Source organism: Oratosquilla oratoria, chromosome 12, assembly GCF_046742065.1.
Source record: "Oratosquilla oratoria isolate Oo_2021 chromosome 12, ASM4674206v1, whole genome shotgun sequence".
Classification (NCBI taxonomy): Eukaryota; Metazoa; Arthropoda; class Malacostraca; order Stomatopoda; family Squillidae; genus Oratosquilla; species Oratosquilla oratoria.
In genome coordinates this window covers 27,913,739-27,938,925 of record NC_134788.1, presented here as the reverse complement: position 1 = coordinate 27,938,925, position 25,187 = coordinate 27,913,739, and the positions used below count along the sequence as shown (strand labels likewise).

Genomic DNA, 25,187 nt, shown 5'->3' with positions numbered 1-25,187 from the left:
CTATCCTTTGCCTTAAAAGAGGCCGACATCCACCAAATAACCCTTCATTGTTCTATCTTGACTCCCCGTGGACGAGGGGTCATCCCAGTTCCCCGCCCACTGCTCGGCTCACAAGCAATCCCAAACACAGTACTAAAAAGAATATAAAGAAATTAGAAAGAATCCAGGAGGTGCCAAGATGAGAGGGAGGGAAGAGGGTGGAGGGGAGTGGAGTATGTAGGGGATGGAATGGGAGAGTGATTTCTATGCCTGTCTTTTGGCTACCTCCCTTATAAGGGTGAAAAAGCCTTTGGTATATGTATGTATGTTTGCAGAAAGAATCCAAAGAGCAACGACAAAGCTTGCACCAACTCTCTCCAAATTGACATGCGAACAAAGACTGTCCAAACTGGAGCTACCAACCCTGGAACAAAGAAGAGGAGGAGGAGATCTACAAACCATCTACAGAATTATGAAAGGCATGGATGTCCTAGACAGAGAAGATTTATTAAAGTGGGATAAAAGAAAAACAAGAGGGTATGGAAAGAAACTCAAAAAGGATAGTTATAGAAGAGGTCTGGAAAATACATATATATATATATAGTTTCCCACACAGAGTGTGGATATTTGGAACAAATTGGATGAGGCAACAGTGTGTGCAGAAACTATACAAGAACTTAAGAACAAACTTGATGCTGAAAGATACAAAGACGGGTCACTACGAGCATAGCTCCCTTCCCGTATAATACGACTAGGTAAATACCGCACCTCCAGAATGGGGTCCAACGGCAAATGCTTCATTACATAGCAACCCCCTCACCCTCCTCCATCCCCGTCAATTTGAGAAATTACTGAGCAGAGAAGAAATTCTTTTTGGTCACATAATTTTCTAATCCATACACATCCACTCTTCATTCAAATCTATCCCTTGCCTTCTCTGTTCCTTGCTCAACAGACATTCCCCTCCTGCTCAAGGCTTCCTTTCCCCCACCCATACATCTCATCCTCAATCATCCGCTCAAGTTTGCTCTATCCATTTCTGCCTTCTACGCTATTTTCGCAAATCTTCACTTGTTCTTTCAATATGTCCAAACCATCACCGGATTCTTCATAACACCTACCAGCTTCTTTTCCATCTCAACTCTCATCACCTCCTCATTTCTCACTCTATCCAACCTTGTAACTCCTAAGTTACTTTATCCCAAACACATTTAAACTTTTCCTTTCTGCCTACCAGTGGATACCATGTCGAACTTGCGAGCAGACGGTCCTGCGTTTGGTTCCTGGGCGTGGTTTTGTGTGTTTCTTGCATTGGGTCCCGACAGCCCTGGCCAAGCAGGGAGGTGAACCTAACGGCAGCTTGCCACAACTGATACGGGGTTTCTCACTTCCCAATCTACTATAACTCCTAATATGGGGAACCCTTTCAATTATTATGTACACACACATACACATATGCCTTCACACCGTAAACATCTCCGTCACTGTCGTCGTCGTCGTGGGACCAAGAAGAGGAGGATTTACGACGAAAAAGGAAACCTGGTTTGTATTGTAGGGGTGGGGAGTGATCGTGAGTGTCCGAAATGATATCTCTGCAGTGCTAGTCAATTGTATTAACACGGAATTAGCAAAAATGAAAGAAAACAATGACCCGAAAGCCAATCATGAACCAGAGCCATCTGGCGTCAGTCTATCGAACCGCGATGTACACGAACATTCCTGAAACACATGTATCAACACCGGTAAAGAAGATTTTCCAGGATTTAGTAAGTATGAAAGCAGGAACTAAAGTCGATTATTAGAGATAGAGAAAGATATGAGCAAAAATAGGATATGGTGGGAGAATGAAATTATGGACTTAAGAAAGGATATCATTGGACTAATGGACTGCTTAGCACAAGTGAATCACGAAATTTCTGACCTAAGAAAAACCAACTTGGATCTTACAAATGAGATTAAAGAAATGAAAAGGGATATAAATGAGCTGAAGAGTGATAACGAAAAGAAGAGAATTAATGATAATAACAATAGCGAAAACTTAAAGAAAGAGGTGAACAATAAATTACAAGAAATGACGGAAAAAATCGAAGAGAACCTAGGTGAGGAAAGTATTCAGAAAATTAAGTGGAAGGAAAACATTGAAAATAAGGAAATTGCTTTCAAAGAAATAGTCAAGCAGCAAATGCAGGATAATGCAAAAGATACAATTATCCAAGTGATTAATGAAAAATTTAATTGGGTCAGAGATACCGTAGATAGGAGAAAATGTATTGTAGCATATGGACTAAAAGAAAAACAGGGATTGGGGAGGTCCATGAGAGAAAAAGAAGAAAAAGAGACAGCAGTAGAAATCCTGAATGAAATTCAGGGGGGAGACCGAGATGCAAGCAAAGACCTGGATGAGACATATAGAATCGGACACTATTCTAAGGATAGAAATTGACCTATAAAGATAAAATTAAGGTCACAGATGGTAGTAGAAGACATATTTGAAAAAGTAGGCAACTTGGCAAGGAGTGAAAAGTACAATAAGATATGGATAAAAAGAGAAATGAATACTGAAGAATTAGAAAAAGAAAAGTCACTAAGAGAAGAAGCAAAGGAAAAAACTCGATGAGAACGGAGACAGAAAGCAAGGAATTCCATTGGAGAGTAATCGACATGAGATTGAGGAAATGGCACATCAAAACGAAAAAACCAAAGACAGAAAAAATAATGGAGGAAGAAGAAAATTAAAAGTGGCCTATACTAACATTGACGGATTAATTTCAGGTCTGAACGAACTCAATGATTACCTGCAAGAAGAAAAACCAGACATAATGGGAATTGTAGAGACTAAACTAAGAGGTGAAATACCATCCATCGATATTGGACAAGGACTATATAATTACTGGATAAAAAACAGGGACAAGAAACAGGGAGGAGGAATCATGTTCTTGGCCAAGAAAGACTTAAACGTGACAAAAATTGCAGAGGGCAAAGGTAATGTTGAACTGATCATGATAAAAGTCGAAGGCAAGAATATGAAAAGTAGAAAGTTTGTGGTGACCTATGTGCCCCCAAAAACGAACACTTGAAAAGAGAACGAACATACAAAAATGCTAGAAGATACAAGGAAATCACTAAATGAGATACTAATGGGCAGGGGTAATCTGGTAATTATGGGGGACTTCAATTGCAAAGAAATTTGTTGGGATAACATGACAGTGCAAGGAGGAGACGACTTGTGGGGTAATGTACTGCTGGACATGACCATGGAATACATAATGACCCAATGGGTCAGCGAAAACACCACATACAGAAGCAATGAAGAGCCGTCAAAACTAGATTTAATATTTACAACAGAACCTGAAATTGTGGACAAAATCCATTACAAGACACCAATTGGAAAGAGTGACCATATACTCATCAAAACTGTACTAAAGGAAGAAATAGACATGGAGAGAAATGAAAAGCATAGGAAAGGAAGATTGATGTACAACTAAACGGACTGTGCAAAACTAAAAATATTCTCCCGCAATGTAAACTGGGATAAATTCTATATGGAAGAGACAAAAGTGGAAGAGAAATGGAATATCTTGATGGAAAATTACAATGAAGGGGTAAACAGGCATGTACCAAGACAAAAGCGAGAGAGAGAGTACATCAAATGTTGGTTCAACAAAAGATGCAGTGAGGCAAAAGACAGAAGGGACAAAGCTTGGAAAAGGTGGAGAAAAGATAAAAAACCTAGTAAATGGCAACTTTATATAAACTATAGAAATGAGTATGTTAATGTGAGAAGAGAGGAGAAAAGGAACCATGAAAAGGATATTATAGATAAATGCAAAGATCAACCCAAACTATTCTATCAATATGTGAATGGTAAACTTAAAAACAAACAGGAAATGGTGAAACTACACCAAAGAAATATAGAATACACAGAAGAATTAGAAATGGCCGAAGTCATGAACATATATACATACATATACCTAGGCTTTTTCCCCCATACAAGGGAGGTAGCCAAAAAGGAAAAGGCATAAAATCATTCCCACCCATTCCATCCCTGAATACACTCCACCCTCCACAACCCTCCACCCTCCCTCATGAACAATCACTTTAAATCCATCCTCACCAGAGAAAATACAAAATTGGGACAAAGATAATAACAAGCAATCTCCCCACATAAGTGAGTTTACAACAGCACAAAAAGAAATATCAGAACACCTATCAAAACTTGACGTCAGAAAATTACATGGCCCAGATGGTATGCAAAAAAGAACTAACGGACAAAATACACATCATAATAAATAGCTCACTCAAAGAAGGAAAGATACCTAATGACTGGAAAAATGCTTACATTGTACCAAAATATAAAGGAGGAAACAAGGAAGAACCCACCAACTATAGGCCAGTATCAATAACAAGCACTATAGCCAAAATTTGTGAGAAAATCATCAAGAATAGATGGGTAAAACATCTGGAAGACAACAACATAATAAACCCAAGACAATTTGGGTTCAGACAAGGAAGATCATGCACCACAAACTTAATATGCTTCTACTCAAGACTAATAGACATCGTGCAAGAAAGAAACAGATGGGCTGATTGTGCATTCCTAGACTTGCAAAAAGCTTTGGACAAAGTACCACACAGAAAATTACTAAAAAAAACTGGAACACATAGGAGGAATACAAGGGAACCTACTAAAATGGATGGAGGACTTCCTGACTGGTAGAAAGATGAGAGTAGTGCTCAGAGAAAAATATTCAGATTAGAAAGGGGTGATCAGTGGAGTACCGCAAGGATCTGTATTGGCACCAATAATGTTTACTATTTTTGTGAATGACATGGACAAGGATGTGAAATGTTACATGAGCTTCTTTGCAGACGATGCCAAACTGTTAAGGAAAGTAGAAACTGATATGGACTGTGAAGCACTGCAGGGAGACCTGAATAAGGTATGGAACTGGGAAGTGGATTTTAATACTAAGAAGTGTAGTATAATGGAGTTTGGACAAAGCAAAAACAGAATATCAGGAAAATATACAATTGGAACCAAGGCAGAATCTGAAAAAGATTTGGGAGTAATTATCACATGCCTTGGGTTTATTGACCTTCAAAAGGCTTTCGATAGAGTACCAAGAGATCAGTTATGGCAAGCTATTGAACACGATCAATACGAGGTACCAGTGAGTCTAATAAAAGCTATTAAGAGTTTATATGAAAATAGTGAAAGTAGAGTAAAGACTGAGAAAAGAGACGGTAAGTGGTTTAGGGTCAAGTGTGGAGTAAGACAAGGCGGAGTGCTATCTCCATTATTGTTTATAATGTACATGGACAGGATAATTAAGGATATTGAAGGAGAGAGAAATATGAACCCACTGGTGCTTGCTGACGATATAGCAATAGCTGCAAACAGTTGGGAAGATCTACAAACTGAAATGGACAAATGGAATGATGTGCTAAAACAATACAGGATGCAGATGAATGTTACAAAAACGGAAGTAATGTGTGTCGACAGAAGGCGAGTTGAGGGAAGAATTGAAGTTGATGGACAACAATTAAAACGGGTCGAACATTCTAAGTATTTGGGAGTGGAATTCAGTGATAATAACCAGCAGGAGACTGAAATAAACAGCAGGATTACAAAATATAAGAACACAGTAAATATTTTGTACCCACTATTAAAAGAAAAAAGCATCCCACTTCAATGCAATAAGACAATTTATGTCTCAGTGTTAAGACCGGTGTTAACATACGGCAGTGAAGCCTGGTCCCTAAACACCAAATTAAAATGTCGCATTCAAGCAGCCGAAATGAGAGCCCTTAGGATAATAAGGAGTGACAAGACGTGATAGATTAAGGAATGAGCGGATAAGACAGGAAATAGGAGTGACGTCAGTGTTGGATTTAATAGAAGAATGGATGATGAGGTGGTTTGGACACGTTATGAGAATGGAAGATTGGAGGTACCCAAGACAAATGCTGGAATGGGTACCCACAGGTAGAAGACCTGTAGGGAGACCCAGGACCAGATGGATGAAAGGTGTTGAAGAAGCATTAGAAAGAAGAGACACAAACTTACCAGGAGTGAAAGAAAAAGAGACCTACGAGGATATAGATGCATGGAGAAGTCTAGTGAAGAGCTGCCGCTGACAGGATTATTCCTACCAGGCGTAGGGTGAGAGAGAGAGAGAGAGAGAGAAAAAAAAAAAAAATCACATATGACTTGTCCTATGACAAACAAATTAACAAAATTGTCGGGGAGGCTTACAACTTGCTAAGATCGATAAAAGTGGCATTTGTATACTTGGACGAAGACATGATAAAAAAAAATATTGGTTACATTGATAAGGCCTAGACTAGAGTATGCGGCGACATTGTGGTCACCCAGTACCAAAAAGAATATAAAGAAAATAGAAGGAATCCAGAGAGCAGCAACAAAAATGGCACCTGCACTTGCAAACCTATCATATGAGGAGAGATTGGCTAAACTAGAGTTACCGACGCTGGAGCAGAGAAGAGAGAGGTGACCTACTGACCATCTACAGAATCATGAAAGGCATGGAGATACTCGATAGAGAGGACTTACTAAACTGGGACAAGAGAAACACAAGAGGACATGGAAAGAAAATAAAAAACATAGCTACAGAAGAGAACTGAAGAAAAACAGTTTTCCACATAGAGTAGTGGACACTTGGAATAAATTGGATAATGAAATAGTAAGCACAAAAACCATTCATGAGTTTAAAGTAAACTAGACGCTGCGAGATACAAAGGCGGGACACCACGAGCGTAGCTCCCCTTCCCGCAAAGTACAACTAGGTAAATACACACACACATATATATATATATGTATATATATATATATATATATATATATATATACATATATATACATACTGGTGAAGCGTGGCAAGAGACTCTCTCGATGCATATTCTGTTAAAAATGACAGCAAAAGAATTGTTAATTAACTTTTTCCCTGAGCTATCAACCTTGCGAAAAGTAGATTTCTGGTAGGGGGAGAGGGAGTTTTGGAAATTTGATTTATGCCTTTCCCCCTACCAGAAATCTACTTTTCGCAAGCTTGAGAGCTCACGGAAAAAGTTAATTAATAATTCTTTTGTTGCTGTTGTTTTTAAGAATATATATATATATATATATATATATATATATATATATAATATATATATATATATATATATATATATATATATATATATATATATACACATGCATAAGGATGTATATGGTTGTATATGGATGATGTTGTGATGCATGAGGTGGAATGGGTGGGTGGATGGGGGGTGAGGTAGTATGTGTGAGCAAAATTTGATGCAGCCCAAGGGGATTTCTCCCCGTCTTCTCCTTTTATGTATGGAAGGACGGAGAGGGGGGTCGCCGATTTAATGAAGTGGCCTTGCTGTGGATGTGCTGTGTCTTGCGACACTGCTTCTGACCCAGGGCAGTGGAGGAGGTACAGGGATGACCCGTCATCTAGGAAGTGCTAAGATAAGAGGGAGGGTGGAGGGGAGTGGAGTGTATTCAGGGATGGAATGGGTGGGAATGATTTTATGCCTTTTCCTTTTTGGCTACCCCCCTTGCAAGGGGAAAAAAGCCTTGGTATATGTATGTATGTATGTATGTATGTATATATATATATATATATATATATAAAATATGTATATATATATATATATATATATACACACATGCATATGCATATATAGTATACCGTGAAGTTCCAATTATCTGGTATTCGATATAACGGCACCTTTTGACAAGCCCTATTAATAAATTTAAATATCAATATGCAGCAATGCCGATATTTGAATTTTGCAAGCGCTCTTGGCATCCAAATTACACAGGTGGAGCGACAACACTAGCGGCACTCATCTGAACTACTGGGAACAGCCTTCTGTTCTGACGCCATATTGCATGATGCATCCACCGTGTTACAGTCTCCTCTTTATCTGTTTACATTGGCGTGTCTGTATTAGCTACTGTATCTCACTATGACTCCACCGCAGAATTGGACCAAGGAGATGAGGAAGCGCTTTGTTCTGATGCTCCCGAAGAAGAGTGAGCTCGTAAAACGGATTGTGGTGGGTGAGAGCCGCAGCAACTTAATGGCAGAATTTGATGCGAGTTCATTGACGCTGTACAACCTTAAGAAACGGAGAGAAGCTCGTCTGTCGTTACTAACACAGAAGCCTCTACATCGCTAATTCTTAAAAAAGTTGTAGTGATTTTTTTTTTTCATTAAACCCATTAAACTCCGATGATAAGAAGATTCTTGTCATTTGGTCAAAAAAAAAAATCATAAAACACCAAAATGTTTGATCAAACATTTTGGTGTTTTATGATTTTTTGTTTTATTTGACCAAATGACAAGACATCTTGTCATTGGAGTTTAATGGGTTAAAAGTGTGTTCATTTTTTCATAATCCCATTTGGAAAAAATAAGATAGGTTCCACGGTAGGGTCATTTGTTGATTAGTACTATATTTGATATAACTGCAGTTTCCCCATGTTTAAGTTATTTGCGAGGTTTGGGTAGGAAATCAAATAGCTTTTGGGCAATTTTTTTCCTTTTTATAACTCCTTTGATACGATGATGCCTACGTAGGCATCATGAGATGCAAGTGGGTATGTGAGGATGCCGGCATTGGCATTTTGATTATATTTATTTCGTAGTTGTAGCTGAGTGAGTCCCATATCCTGTGAGCTGACGTGATCATATTTTCTGTGGTTATTAACACACAGAGTGAAAGACAATGAATGATACAGCTGTAACTTTATATCTTGAATTGTGAGTATTGTGATGCATCATTGTATGTCAGGCAGTTAATGCCGCCTGCGAGAATTTGACTCGCATTGAAGAGGTTAAAGGGTATGACCCAAAACAATGGTATATTTGATTTAGCAGCAATGGAAAAGTCCTGTGACAACTGGATAATCAGAGCTGTAGTGTAAATATATATAAATATATATATATATATATATATACATATATACATATATATATATATATATATATATATATATATATATATATACACATATATGTATATATATGCAAAACAAATCACTAAGCTCTGATTATCCAGTTGTCACAGGACTTATCCATTGCTGCTAAATCAAATATACCACTTGGAAAATAAAAGAAATGAATACCAAACGTTTTCGTTTATTCAAGACATCGTCAGGATACAAAGGATGCACCCTGATAATGTCTTGAATAGACGAAACCGTTCGGTATTCATTTCTTTTATTTTCCAAGTGGTTTCTGCAAATATATACATACATACATATATATATATATACATACATATATATATATATATATATACACACACACATATATATATAAATAACTATATGTTGAGACATTCTGACAGGTTGATGTAAGTGGAGTACGAAACACAGGAGTCTTAGTCTGAATTTCCTAGGAAAAAGCATACTTGTACCTGCGAAACTAGTCAAGAACAAACTCAGACTATGACTCCTGTGTTTCCTACTCCACTTATGTCAATATATATATATTATATTATATATATACAGTATATATATATATCACTTAAGTAAAATGTAGTAGCCATACCATATACCAAAGGCTTTTTCCCTCTTACATGGAGGGTGGCCAAAAAGAAAAAGGCATCGATATCACTTCCACCCATTTCATTTCCCATACATTCCACTCCCCTCCACCCTCCTCCCTCCCTCCTATCTTGGCGTCTCCTGGATGAAGGGTCATCCTTGCATCCTGTCCACTGCCCTGGGTCAGAAACAGTGTCGCAAGACACAGCACATCCACAGCAAGGCTGCTTCATAAATTCGGCGACCCCTCCTCTCCCTCCCCTCATGCAGAAAAGGAGAAGACGGGGAGAAATCCCTTCGGGCTGCGTCAATTCTTTTTCATACATACTTCCTCACATACATCCCCCACCCACTCCCCCTCATGCATCACAGAATCCTCTATACACAACCCTTCTCCATTCACTCCTATCTCCTGTCCTCTCTCATCCTTCCTCTACGACATTCCTCTCTTTTGTAAAGCCCCTTTCACCCCATCCATCCATCTCATCCTAGGACACCCCCTCATATTCACTCCTTCCACCTCTGCCTTCCACACTTCTTTTACTAATCTTTCTTCACTCATTCTTTCCATGTGTCCAAACCATCCTAATACTCTTTCATCAACCCTATCTCCCAGCTCCCTTTCCCCCCCTTGTTCTCCTCCTCACCTCCTCATTTCTCATTCTATCTAGCCTTGCAACCCCTATCATACTTCTCAGACATTTCATCTCAAACACATTCAAACTCCTTCTCTCTTCCTCTCTCATGTTCCATGTTTCTGCCACGTACACTCCTGTTGCCACAATCACTCCTTCGTATAACCTCCTCTTAGCATCCATTCCCAGATGTCTATTTTTTATTACACTTTTTAATCCACCAAGGCATCTACTCGCTTCTCTCAATCTACATTCTACCTCCACCCCCACTCCTCCCTTTCCTGTCACATTCGCACCCAAGTATCTGAAACTATCCACTTCCTCCAGTTTCTCACCCTTAATGCTCACTTCCAGCCTACTGTCACTCTCTCCCCTTGTACATCTCATCACCTTACTTTTGCCTACATTTATCTTCAACTTCCTTCTTTCACACACCTTCTCAAACTGTCACTAAATTCCTTAATCCCTCCTCTGATCCTGCTACAAGTGCAGTGTCATCAGCAAACAACAGCTGGCTCACCTCCCACTTTTCTCCATTTTTTTTAATCATATCCAACCCCTGACCCACTACCCTTGCATTCACCTCTCGCACCACCCCATCCATGTAAAGATTGAACAGCCAGGGCGACATAACACACCCCTAACGAAGTCCCACCTTTACCTCAAACCATTCACTCTCTCCATTTCTAATCCTAACACAAGCTCTACTACTCTCATAAAAACTCTCGACTGCTCTTAACAGCTTTCCTCCTATCCCATACATCTGCAGTACCTCCCACAGTGCCTTCCTGTCTACCCTGTTGTACGCCTTTTCCAGATCCATAAAAGCCCAAAAACATCCTTACCTTTTCCTATAGCTTTCTCACATATCTGTCTTACCACAAAAATCTGATCTACACATCCCCTACCTGTCCTAAAACCACTGTTCCTCACCAATTACTCCCTCTGTTCCTCTCCTTTGTAAAAATATAATAATGAAGAACCCAGAGTCAGAATAAATGGAAACTTTTAAGAAAGTATAACTTCTATATTTCAGCTAATAGCTATAACCCTCTTCAGTAAAGTACAAGTTACAAGAAATGATTGAGACATAAATAGAATTAAGATGTAAGGGGAGGAGGAACATGGATAGCATGACAGGTAACATTATGTCACAGAGGGTGGAGTCAGAAGGGAGGGGGGCATGTGGTCAATCGGGTAGAGACGTGAGGTCAGAAGAGGGAGGGATGCGGGGTGAGGCATGGTGGGAGATATTTTTTTTTTTCTTTTTTTTTTTTTCTTTTTTTTTTTTTTGTGAAATGTCACTCCCATGGGCTTTGTTTGAACCTGCGTGGTGATGTTTCGGTAAGACACCTTGTAGGAGAAAGGCCAAACACAGAGTATGGGATCCAATGTATTTAACGTTCCGCCCAGCAGGGCTTCTTCAGAAATAACATAGTGGACAAACATCTGACTATGTTATTTCTGAAGAAGCCCTGCTGGGCGAAACGTTAAATACGGTGGATCCCGTACTCTGTGTTTGGCTTCTCTCCTACAGTGCTGTTGCAGTCGTTGCTGCTTTTACTCATAAGACACACCTTGTAGAGCTGGAATTCCATGAATCATTTTCATTCTGAACATTGATTTCTGAATCTTAGAGAACTCGAAGCATGGCCTACTCGTCGTCTGCTGAAGTAAAAACAGGACATGAAGAGAAACTGATTAAGAAAATGGGAAAATGGTCACCCAGAGTTTCAGGACCTACCCTCTGCGTGAAGGGCCGTGTGTAGGGCGGCGCTGAGGTCTTGAACATGTGATTGTCTAAGCCAACCTGAAGAAGAGTTTCCTCCGTATAGATCTCCTGCTTACCCTCGCTAGGCTCCTCCTTAACTACGGCTATCGAGTCGAGACCTGGATCCTGAAAATATCGAGAATTAAATATAAAGACTTAAGATTAAATACACAGAGATTAGAGATACAGAGTGACCTCTCATTAACGGACGTTAATTAGCTGTGTTTCTGGTGTTTTCGGTGTTTTTGGTGCTGTTGTTCAGTGCTGTGCTATCACTATGCCACCCAAAAACCACTCCAAATCAACGGATTATTCACATCAACAGACACCGTTACCCCCCTTTTAGTCCGTTAATGAGAGGTCAACCTGTATAAAGATTCTCCCCTGTGGTACGGGAGAAAGAACACTGCCACCGAGCATTCCCACTCGAGTTGTAAAAGGCGACAAGAATAGGATGGGGATAGAACTAGGTATCCTACTCTCTGTAGCCACAAAGGGGACATTCCTAAAAAAAAATATATATATATATATACATATCAAAGGCATAAGAGGGGCTGGGAGGAGTTTTCCAACCAGAACCCTAAGGTTTGGGTCTTAATGTGAGTGGGTGAGGTACAGATGAGAGTAAAAGGAAAGAGGCAGTATGTTTGTGAGAAAAAAGATGGATGTGTTGGCATGGAGTGAAATTAATTTGAAAGGGAGGGGCAAGTTTGAGTTTGGGAGTGTAGTGGGGAGGTACTCAGGAGTGAAGAGGGGACAAGGGAGAGAAGGGGTGGCTATACTAGTAAGGGAAGAGATAAGTAAGAGTGTAGTGGGGTGGAAGGAGGTTTCATCAAGGTTGATGTGGATGAAGGTGAAGCTGGGAAAGGAGATGTGGGTTTTTGTAAGTGCATATGGGCCTGGTAGTGAGAAGATCATAGAGGAAAGGGAGGCTTTTTGATAGATTTAAATGAGTGTATGGTTTAGGGAGATATGTCAATATAGTGGTACTGGGAGACCTCACTGCTATAGAAGTTGAACCAACAGATGGAGTGGTTGGTACGTCTGGAGTTCCAGGAAAAAATCGTAGTGGAGAATTGATGGTGGAGATGTGTCTAGAAAGAGTTGATGACAGCTAACACAGTGTTTAGGGAAAAAGTCAAGCATAAGTACACATGGGAGAGGGTGGTGGTAACCAGGAGAGGAGTAGGATGAGTTTTGGTATATATGTTCTTTGGGGAGAGAGTGGTGGAATATTAGATAATTTTTTGATGGAAGGTAAGTTGAGGATGGAGGATAGAAGGAGAAAGGAAAAGGACAGAAGGTAGGGAGGTCCTTAGAGTAAACTGTTTAAATGAGAAAGGAGAAAGGAGTAAAAGAATAAGCTGAGAAAGGAGTGGGAGGGAGTGAGGGGTAGAGTACAACCAGGAGTGGAGGAATGGGAATGGTTCATGGAGGGAGTCATAAGGTGTGCAAAGATGGTGTGTGGAACAAGGAGGATGGGAGGAAATAGAAGGGTAGTGAGTGGTGGGATGCGGAAACAAAGAAGGTTGTAAAAGAGAAGAAATGAGTATTCACAGATTGGTTGCAAAACAGAACGACAGAATCATGAAAGAGGCACAAAGAAAAGAGAAGTGAAGCATAAGATAAAGGTGGCAAAAAGGAGAACAGATGTGAAATGAGGTAAGAGTATGGCAATTTTTTTAAAGTAATAAAAATATGTTTTGGAAGGAAATTAAGAGAGGAAAGGGAGGTGAATCAAGTAGAGAAGCAAAGGTAAAAGGTGCAGAGGGAGAGGTGATAATGAAAGAGACAGCAGTAAGAGGAAGATGGGCAGAGTATTTTAGGGCGTTGCTAAATGTGAAGGAGGATAGGGAGGGAAAGGTAGTTACAGTGGGAAATGCTAAGAAAATGAGTGATGTATGAGGAAAATGGAGGAGAAATAAGAAAGATGAGGTGAAAGTAGTTATTAAAATAATGAGAGGAGGTAAGGCACCTGGTTTAGATGAGTGTCATACATAGTGTCTAAAAAAAAGGGAGGTATAGTGATGGTGCACTGGCTGGTGAAGTTGTTTAATGTTTGTCTAAAAGAGGGTAGAGTGCCTGTATAGTTTCACTTTACAAAGGAGAAGGGGACAATTGTGAGTGTAGTAGTTTCAGAGGGATCAGTTTGTTGAGTGTAGTTGGGAAGGCTTATGGGAGGGTTTTGATTGAGAGGATTAGGAGAGGAACAGAGGGAGTAATTGGTGAGGAACAGTGTGGGTTTAGGACAGATAGGGGTTGCATGGATCAGATTTTTGTGGTAAGACAGATATATGAGAAAGCTATAGGAAAAGGTAAGGAGGTTTTTGGGGCTTTTATGGATTTGGAAATGGCTTACGACAGGGTAGACAGGAAGGCACTTTGGGATGTATTGTAGATATATGGGATATGAGGAAAGATGTTAAGAGCAGGTAAGAGTTTTTACAAGGGTAGTAGAGTCTGTTAGAATTAGAAATAGAGAGAGTGGTTTGAGGTAAAGATAGGACTTCACAAGGGATTTATTGTGTTGCCTTGGCTGTTTGATTTATACTGTACATGGATGGGGTGGTGCATGAGGTAAATGCAAGGGTAATGGGCTGGGGATTGGAGATTGTTAAAGAAAATGGAGAAAAATGGGAGATAAGTCAGTTGTTGTTTGCTCACGACACTGCATTTGTAGCAGGATCAGAGGAGGGATTAAAGAAGTTGGTGACAGAGTTTGGGAAGGTGTGTGAAAAAGGAAGTTGAAGGTAAATGTGGGCAAAAGTAATGTGATGAGATGTACAAGGGGAGAGGATGGCAGCAAATTAGAATTGAGTATTATGGGAGAGAGACTGGAAGAAGTGAATAGATTAAGGTGCTTGGGGACGAATGTGGCGGGAAAGGTGGGAGTGGAGATGGAGGTAGAATGTAGAGCAAGAGAAGTGAGTAAATGCCCTGGTGGATTAAAAAGTGTAATGAGAAATAGACATTTGGGAATGGATGCTAAGAGGAGATATGGATCAAAAGGTCTCCTGTCGGCATGCTCCGCCTTTGTAATCCTTTGTATGGGTTAGAAACGTGGAACATAAGAGAGGAAAAGAGAAAGAGTTTAAATGTATTCAAGATGAAATGTCTGGATAGAGTGAGAAATGAGGTAAGGAGGGGAGTGGGGATGGAAAGGAAATTGGGAGACTGGGCTGATGAAAGAGTATTGGGATGGTTTAGACACATGGAAAGAATGAGTGAAGAATGACTAGTAAAAGGGGTATGGAAGGCAGAGGTGGGGGGAGTGAACACGATGGGGTGACCAAGAATGAGATGGATGGATGATGCAGTGGATTGGGTGGGTTAGGGAGTATGTGTGAAAGATATTTTGATGCAGCCCGAAAGGATTTCTCCCCGTCTTCTTTTTTTCTGCATGAGGGGATGGAGAAAGGGGGGTTGCTGATTAAATGAAGCGGCCTTGCTATGGATGTGCTGTGTCTTGCGGCAGTGCTTCTGACCCAGGGGAGTGGGCGAGATGCAGGGATGACCTGTCATCCAGGAGGAGCCAAGAAAAGAGGGAGGGAGGGGTGGTGAATGGGCGTGGAGTATGTTGAGGATGGAATGGGTGGGAGTGGATTTTATGCCTTTGTTTTTTGGCTACCTCCCTTGTAAGGGGGAAAAGGCCCTTGGTATATGTATATATAGTGGGAACAGAGATTTTATTCCTGACTGGTTTCGCCTTGTGAGCCTCATAAGGCAAAGCTGGTCAGGAATAAAGTCTCCATTCCTGATCGTACGATTTCCATTCATACCACTCATACAGCTATGATGCCACAATATATGTTAAAAAAAAAAAAAAAAAAAAAAAAAAAAGTGGATGGATGAGGGTGAAATGGGCTTTGGGAAAAAGGTGAGTGTCTGTTGAGCAGGGAAGGTGAGGAGGCAGGGGATAGGGAAGTGTGGAGAATGGATATTTTGTTCCTGCCCAAAGGGGTTTGTCCTCCCGTCTCCTCTATTTTTCTGCATGAGGGAACAAGGACGGACTGCCGTGTAAGAGAATCGGCTTTGCTGTGGATGTGGTCTTGCTGCACTACTTCTGACCCGAGGCAGTGGGCTGGAGACAGGGATGACCCTTCATCCAAGAGAAGGTGGATAGGAGTGGGATGGGTACGTGCCCTGACAGGCTACCCCCCTTATAAGGGGGAAGAGCCCCTTGATATAGAGATATATAAAACTGATTATTCCATATATAGAAAGAGCTATAGCTTTCTTTCCCAATGTCAGTGGGACAATCTACAAATGTAGGAATAGCAATGATGAGGACAAAATTGTAGTTTGGATGTAACTTGATAAACTACGAACTCTGCAACACTGTTCAATACTAAGACGTTATTTGTTATAAATGTTCCTGTGATTTCCGAACAACAGTTTGAACATTCTCCACAGGATCTAGTTAACCCATTAAACTCCATTGACAAGATTCTTGTCATTTGGTCAAATAAAAAAAAAAAAAAAATCATAAAACACCAAAATGTTTGATCAAGCAGCACCAGAAAAATATGACGTCAGTCCTCGCTTCGCTCGCAGCGAAGCGAGGAGGACTGACATCATATTTTTCTGGTGCTGCTTGATCAAACATTTTGGTGTTTTATGATTTTTTTTTTTTATTTGACCAAATGACAAGAATCTTGTCAATGGAGTTTAATGGGTTAAAGAACAGTGAAGCTTACAGCTGACTAGTAAGAGCACATTTGGCCTGATAAATGTTATGAATCTTGTAACATGTGATATATAAACACAGGGGAGTGGGGACAATTGAAGACTTTACTGTGGCATTAAGCATATATGGAGTGCTGTGTGCTCACAGTATGACAGACGGGTATAGACTGACCCGGGGCTTGCTACGCCTAGTAAACTTACGAATGAGGCCTTGTCAACCGTAACAAAGAGTCTACTGGAAGCGTCATTGATGGACATACGAAAGGGACTTGTTGGCCGTATGAAAGAGCTCTTGTATGGGAATCGTCACCGCTGGTTAGGGCACACCTCTACACCATTGCACCGTACACTATGCTCGTATCCTACGCCAATTACATTATGCCGCAACAACTACCTCTCTTGGTGCCAGAAGTTGATGTCGCATATCTAGTGACGTGCTGACAGCGACTTGACACGCACAAATGACTTTAGCCATTGGGCATTCAAGGTCCGAGAAGTCACAGTTGTTTGAGTTTGCCACATGGAGCTGGTTTACATTCACCGCTTCACTCTATGTGAAACACCCCCAAACTATGCACCCACTCAAAATGAATTATGAAACAGGCGAGAAGAATATTCCTTAAGCTACTCACAATGTTTCTCCATTAATTCCTATCTTCTGCAATCTTACACATTCAATATTCAATGTTTAATTTACAATTTTTTCTCCATTAATTTCTGTCTTCTGCATTCTTTCTTACATGTTCAAATGTTTAATTCAATGTTTCTCCATCAGTTCCAATATTCTGGATTCTTACACATTTAACCTCTTCCATACGGTGCCGCCTACGTAGGCGGCATGAGGAGCAAGTGGATATGCGAGGCTGCCATATCGGCGTCTTGATTATATTTATTGTAGTTGTCCCTGCGTAACTGACATACTCTCTAAACTGGCTTCATCACATTTTCTATGGTTATCAAAATTCACGGGTGAAAGAGAGAACGATCGATATAAGCGGTGACTATTTTTTATGATGCGAGTATTATGACGCAACATCGTACGTCTGGCAGCTAATGCTGCCCGCGAGATTTTGGCCCAGAGTGAAGTGGTTAACAGCCTTTCATCCCTTCATTTTCAGTCTTTCTCTCAAGCTCACCCCAACCACTATTACTTTTTATATAATCTCTTTGCTTGTTTTTCCTTGTCCGTCCCTTTCACATCTTCAAACCACCTCAGGACTACAACCTACCCCTATCCAACAGCTTTCTCCCTGCCTGTTCTTCGCCTCATTTCCGTTACAAGACAATTTAACGATCTATGTAGGAAGCTCGCTGACTGAACAGGGTAGGATGTCGTTACTTGCGGCGAAGGTCGAGGGGATAGCGGTTCGAACCCTGCCACCGGTGAAGTTGAACCAAGGGCATTGGTTCGTTAAATTCCACGCTACACGTTCCTTTGTGAGAGGCACCGTCCTAGCCTCCTGATAGTAGGGGGAGTTTGTGATGTTAAACCATATCATCATCATCATCATCTATCTACCAAGGGCTTTGTCCCCCTTATAAGGGAGGTAGCCAGACCCCCTCACACCTACCACCCTTGTTTCTCTCTCTTCTTAGCTCCTACTGGATGAAGGGTCATCCCTGTATCCTGCCCACTGCTCTGGATCAGTAGCAATGCAAGACAGAACACATTCACAATAGGTCAGCTCATTTAATCCATGTACCAAGATCTCCCCCCCTCCCCTTTGGGAGGTAACCAAGTCAAAAAGCCACATACCCACTCCCACCCACCACCCTCTCATCTTAGCTCCTCATGGATGACAGGTCATCCCTGTATCTAGCCCACTGCCCTGGGTCAGAAGCAATACAGCAAGACACAGCACATCCACAGCAAGGCTACTTCACTTAATTTTCGACCCCCACTCTCCGTCCCCTCATGTGGAAAAAATGAGACAGGGAGAAATGCCTTTGTGTTGTCAAAATATCATTCGCAAATAACCATTCTCTACTCCTCCCCGTCCCCCACCCACTCCCATTCTTGCACAATATTATCATCTATACACAGTCATTCTCCACTCACCCCTATCTCCTACATTCTCCCTTCCTTGCTCAACAGACATTCCCCTCTTGTTCAATGCCCCTTTTCCCCCATCCATCCATCTCATCCTCAGTTGTCCCCTCAAGATCACTCCATCCACACCTCTTTTACTAATCTTTCTTCACTCATTCCTTCCATGTGTCCAAACCATCCCAATACTCTTTCATTAACCCTATCTCCCAACTCCTTTTTCACTACTGCTCTCCTCCTCACCTCCTCGTTTCTCACTCTATCCAGCCTTGTAAACCCTTCCATAAAGGGGAGAGGTTTACAGAGTTGAAAGTAACTCTTAACCCCTTCCATACGGTGCCGCCTACGTAGGCGGCACGAGGAGCAAGTGGATACGCGAGGCTGCCATAACGGCGTCTTGATTATATCTATTGTAGTTACCCCTGCATAATGACATACTCTCTCTAAACTGTCTTCATCACATTTTCTATGGTTATCAAAATTCATGGGTGAAAGAGAGAACAATCGATATAAGGAGTGACTATTTTTTATGATGTGAGTATTATGACGACACATCGTACGTTTGGCAGCTAATGCTGCCCGCGAGATTTTGGCCCGTAGTGAAGTGGTTAAAGGAGAGGATGGAAGTAGATAGCATTAGGTATTTGGGATTGCATGTGGCAGGAAAGGGAGGAGTGGAGGTGGAGGTAAGTTGTGGACTGAGAGAAGGAAGTAAATACCTTGAAGGATTAAAAAGTGTCGTGAGAAATTGGCATTTGGGAACGGATACAAAGAGATTATAAAATGGGACAATTGAGCCAATAACACTGTATACGGTTAATTTAATATATATATGCATATAATACGAGCAAGACCTTTGGTTAGACAACAAAGCCGTCCAATGTTATACTTACCTCTTCAGACGGCGGGTGAGGCGGTTTACTTATTGATGGCGAGAAATCCTCCTGCGGGTCTTCAAATTCGTCATTCACAGGAACGGGCGAGTCCGATCGTGACAGAGGTTCGGTTTCTTCTGATGGCACAGTCTGAACAAGGAGGAGGATGAGATGAACAGTTCAACTATTCAACAAAAACTTGGATCACAAAAGCAGAATACGAATACAAAATAAAACTCGCAGTGCACATTATCTCTAGGGTTGGGTCCGCGTACTTTAAGTCCAAATTGAAGAACCTAGATATTTTTCAAGTTCAAGTACTCTACTCTGTGCTTAAGTCCGTGCCATTGTATTTAAGTGCAAGTACATTAAATGATATAAAAAAAAAAAAAAGATTCACAAAGAATGAAAGTCACTAGTTATCACATATACACGGTTAAAAAGCGGGATTTGAAATAGGAGCGTAAATGGAAAAAATTTACCTTTATTTTAGCACAATACCGCTGTTATCACAGAATTGCAAAACAAGAACATATAATCTATGAATAAATAATGTTCTCTATCCACATACTTCTCATATCAGAAATAAGACTAAATTTGATGCAGAATGTATAGGAAAGAACCAGAGCAATAAAATTTGTCCTTTGTTCTATAATAATGATCTACCTGGTACTTTTACAGCTGAAAACAAGAGCTAAGTGTATCTACCCCATACTATCATCACAAAGCTCGCTAGAGTCTATATACAGCATATCTTTTGGTTAAAAACCACTTATTTATTTACACAAAGAATTACAAAGGCGGAGCATGCCGACAGAACTTTTGGTCCATATCTTGGTCGGATGCGAAAAAAATCATAATAATAATGAATAAATAAAAACTATAATAATGTAAATGATAAATAAAATACATAAATAAATGCATAGGTATAGTTAAATAATAAACAAACGGGTAAATAGTAAATAATAATAAATTGACATATAACCAATAATAAATGAGAATCAAGCAAATAACAATCATAATAAACAAACGGACAAATGATAATAAAACAAACAAACTTGAATGCACTTGAACGTACTTGGAACTTTTCAAGTAGTTTGGACCCGGTTACAAGTGCAATTGAATTTTTAAAATACAAATACACGAAAATCTGAACTTAACCACTTCAGCATTATGACACCAGCCACAAATGGGTACACGAGGATGCCAGCATCGGCATCTTGATAATATATTTTTGCAGTTGTACATGAGTTATCCCCGGATTCTGTGAACTAGTTTGATCACATTTTCCGCTTATTATTACTCAGAGTAAAAAAGAACGAGTAATACAGCAGTGACTTTATATTTTATAATGCAAGTAGTGTGATGCAAATTACATATGGCAGCCAATGTGGCGAATGAGAATTTGAGTTGTACTAAAGTGGTTAACCCATTAAACTCCGATGACAATATTCTTGTCATTTGGTCAAATAAAACAAAAAATCATAAAACACCAAAATGTTTGATCAAACACCAGAACAATATGACGGCAGTCCTCGCTTCGCTCGCGACTGACGACGTACTTTTCTGGTGTTTGATCAAACATTTTGGTGTTTTATGATTTTTTGTTTTATTTGACCAAATGACAAGAATATTGTCATCGGAGTTTAGTGGGTTAAGTTCTAGCACCATGTACAAATACGTATAATACCTGGACCCGACCCTGGTTATTTCGGTGTTACACATTGAAGAGCTTCACCAGATACAGTCGTATACAGGGATTTATCGATTTATGAAAAGGATACTTTCTCGAGGGGATGGCGTAATGTAAAAATTGCATAAAGTGGGCAGTTAAGTTTTACTATTGCTTACTTGATTTCCACATCGTGCTATTCTAAACAATCTGTGTAATTTGAAAAAATGATGAGGTTTTATACCTTGTGTTATTCCAAAATCACATAAATCGAGAAATCTGTGTTGTACCATATACAATTTCCGATATGTAAATATTCATCTTTCTGCAACTGTCCTTGAGTTGCTGCCCTTTAAATATATGACCTTTCAAGTTCTCTATACATCACAAGACCGTGTCATGTTAAAACCCATACATAATATCCTATATATTAAATATCTAAAAAAAAAAAAAAAAAAAAAAAAAAAAAAAAAAAAAAAAAAAAAAAAAAAAAAAATATAAATCTCCCCCCCCCCCAACTAAAAGAGATGGCAATTAGCTGTCGAAATTTAGATTTCCCATTAGCAGTCTTTTCTTCAGCTCCGACTGGTTAATTGCGATTGGTCACATTTTTCGTCAGTAAATAACTATAGAAGTTACGGTGCTGGGTTCCTGATCTACCCTTAGAGAAAGTCGTCCTGAGTGCAAGAAGATGGATATTGTTTTTTATATTCATTCGAAGAAGCTAAAAAATTAAAATGTATGTTTTGGTACTGCATGTTTTTTTATATTCAAAGAAACTAATAAATGAAAATATATGTTTTGGGATTACATGTTCTTTATATTCATTCAAAGAAACTAAAAAATGAAAATATGTTTTGTAACCTAAGAACATAAACAAAATAGGAGACTGCAAGAGACCACAAGGCCTACATTATGCAGTTCCATGTCCATTTCCACTAATCAACCCCCAACCATACATTACCAAACAATAGCTTCAGCGTTCACCACAATTACTAAATCAATTCTGCTCATTAACTACCCTATTAATAAACCAATTCTTGCCTATTTCCTTCTTAAATCTAAATTTGCCCAATTTAAATCTATTACAAGTCCTGTCTTAATAAGATGACCTTGCCTGGATCTCCCTTGTTAAAGTCCTTGGCCCATTTGAATACCTCTATTAAATCACCCTGTAATCTGCATCTTTCCAGGGAGTGTAAGTTAAGGTGATTAAGCCTGTATTTGAAGGTAAATTCCTGTTTCATTAGGAAAATGACGACTCTATTTAATGTCGCAAACTCCCCCTATCGAAATACGTTTTGAGGACGTCTTTCACTCACCACCGCTGGACGCTGACTGACTGGCTCGAGCTCTTCCTCTATTCTTTGTCTCTTCGCTCCGCTGCTCTCTTCGGCAGTAACACTTCTTTTATTCTCCTTGTTTTCCGATATCGGCACCGCCAATGGCACGGCGGCTGGTGCTCCCGTAGTTGTAGTTGCTGTCGTAGGGCCATTGGCTTCGTCGGGCACTGCCAGACCTTTAATTCTAAGACACTCGGCGGCTTTTATTAATCCGGCTAAGTCGTTCTGTAATACGTTCACCTCGCCAATGTACATGTAATTGAGCAAGGCATCCAAATCGTGAGCTTTGACGTCCTTGAGGACGATCACTGGGTGTTTACATTGAGTTCTTTCGAACATCTGCTCAAAATATTCACTACACGTGGACAACACAAGTTTGTGTACTGGGTAGAAGCGGCCATCGCAGGCAAGCGTGGCATCACTGTACAAGTCCTGAAAAAATTAAATAAAACTTTCAATAAGTAGCTAAACAATTTACACACACACACACATATATATATATATGTTTGAATTACATTTCACATCATGGTTTATTGGTTTAACACAAGTCATATTATACTCATGAAATTATAAATTGTAACTTTATGACACATTCTAGAACAACACCTCACTCAATAATTCATTGTAAACTCCAACGGACCCCCACAAAGAGGGAACGCGGAGTCAACCAACTATGTATACTGCCAGCTTTATTCTCAGAGTAACATTCCTCTGAAGAAGCTACATGCAAAACCGGTCAGGAATAAACTCGGAACGAGACCCGTGACCCTCTTTTTCCACCTTTTTCAACACACACACACACATATATATATACAGGTACTCCTCGTTTAACGACCTACTCTGTTAACGACAACTCAGAGTAACGACGGGCTTTATGACATTCGTTTAACGTAAATCTCCCGAAGTTACGACGTCGTGTACGATAATTAAGTTGGCTGAGGCAAATTTGTATGTCATAAATGAACTTGTACGGTGGATATTCCCTGTGAGGTAAAGTGTTCTGAAGCTTAGGTCTACATTACCATCCTGCAAGCTGAAAAAACTACCTGGGGTACATTATATACCGGTAGTGGTAAATTTTAATTTCGACCAAGGGCACAATATAGCAATAGAAAATTAATTATTAATTTTGTAAATTATAATGTATAAACGTAATATGCAAATTTGTGACCGGAAAAAAAAGGTGCTAAAACAAATTTCGTAAGTAACGAAGTCATGTAGGATGTACACCATGTTTGTTATGATAGATGCCGATGTCGAAGAAATGAAAGGATGATAAATTCGTCTAACCTAACCTGTGTTTGATAAATCATTACCTGCAAATTAAATGTTATCCGGCTCGTCCTCGTTGTCGTCGTCGTGAGAGACGTTGGCAGACGACTTCGCTCATTAGCATATTTTCTTGTAGCATGGTATTTTTTACTTTCATTTCCGCCCACAAAATTGCATATTACGTTGATACATTTTAATTTACAAGATTAATAATTAAATTTCTATTGCTACATTGCGCCCATGGTCGAAACTAAAAAAATACACCGGTATTCAATATGGAATGTCAGCATACGCGGATTTGGTCATATACGGTAATTTCAGGAACCTAACCACTGTAAATAAAGCTTTAATGTACTGTATAAAAGAGGGAAAATACACGAAAATAAAGATACATGTATTGCTGGACATTGTACATACAGTACATGTACGTATATGTATACACTTTCGCTTAATGACCAATTCAGTTAATGACGGCGCGCTGGTCCCAATTGTCGTTGTTAAACAAGGAGTACCTGTATATATATATATTAGGGTGCTTCCATCGTATATAGGCGAAATTTCAAAGTAATAAAATTTCTTTCTTCAGGGTGTTAGCTTGTTTCATTTAACAAAAAAACGTCGTAGATATAATAATTTTACAATCGATGTATAGTAAAAGGTCGCGCATCGAAGTTAAATTATTTGCTCCTCCAGCCGCCTCGAAGGGGATGTCGAGGAACTCATCATCAGCCCCAGTGGGATCCGGCGGGTTCGAATGAAGTGCTGAGCTGCCCTGGCCACTGATATGAAGAAGGCCTTCAACCCACAAGTCCCTCTAGTTCTCCACTAGGACGGAAAGAACATGGAGGACTTCTCCCTTCCTGGCAAGGAAACCGTCGACCGACTACCTATCCTTGTGTCTGGTGACAACGTTGTCAAGCTTCTTGCCATTCCGAAACTTCGTTCGGGGACTGCTTCGGTGATGGCAACGGCGATTCTCGAGACAGTGGATGAATGGGGAGTGAGAGACCGAGTCAGCGGGCTGTGCTTTGACACAACGACCTCTAACACGGGCCACAAAGGAGGGGTCTGTGTCATCCTCGAGAAGGAAATCGGCCGGCATCTCCTTCATCTTGCCTGCTGGCATCATGTGGCTGAAATCGCCTTGGAAAAGGTGTTTGGAATGTTCGAAACTTCCGCATCCCCGAGCATTGACATGTTCCGTGACTACTGGCCCCGAATTTGCCAGAATTCATTCACGACGAGCGTTCAAAATGAGAAGTTGGGACCTCTGGTCGAAGGATGGAAGGAGGAGGTAATCTTGTTCTGCAAGACAGCTCCAGCA

The 25,187-nt window shown here is 40.2% G+C and overlaps 1 protein-coding gene across 5 annotated transcripts in view; it reads right to left on the bottom strand.

The window, feature by feature from the left end:
• LOC143031154 (zinc finger protein 131-like) overlaps positions 1-25,187 on the bottom strand; it is an 88,972-nt gene that overhangs the window by 54,943 nt on the left and 8,842 nt on the right. For all 5 annotated transcript variants that reach the window (XM_076194670.1, XM_076194668.1, XM_076194665.1 and 2 more), the window contains exons 3-5: positions 22,571-23,023; positions 19,595-19,726; positions 11,942-12,094 (exon numbers count right to left, since the gene is read on the bottom strand). In XM_076194670.1, coding sequence (XP_076050785.1) covers positions 11,942-12,094; positions 19,595-19,726; positions 22,571-23,023 — 738 coding nt within the window. The remainder of the gene's footprint in view (positions 1-11,941; positions 12,095-19,594; positions 19,727-22,570; positions 23,024-25,187) is intronic.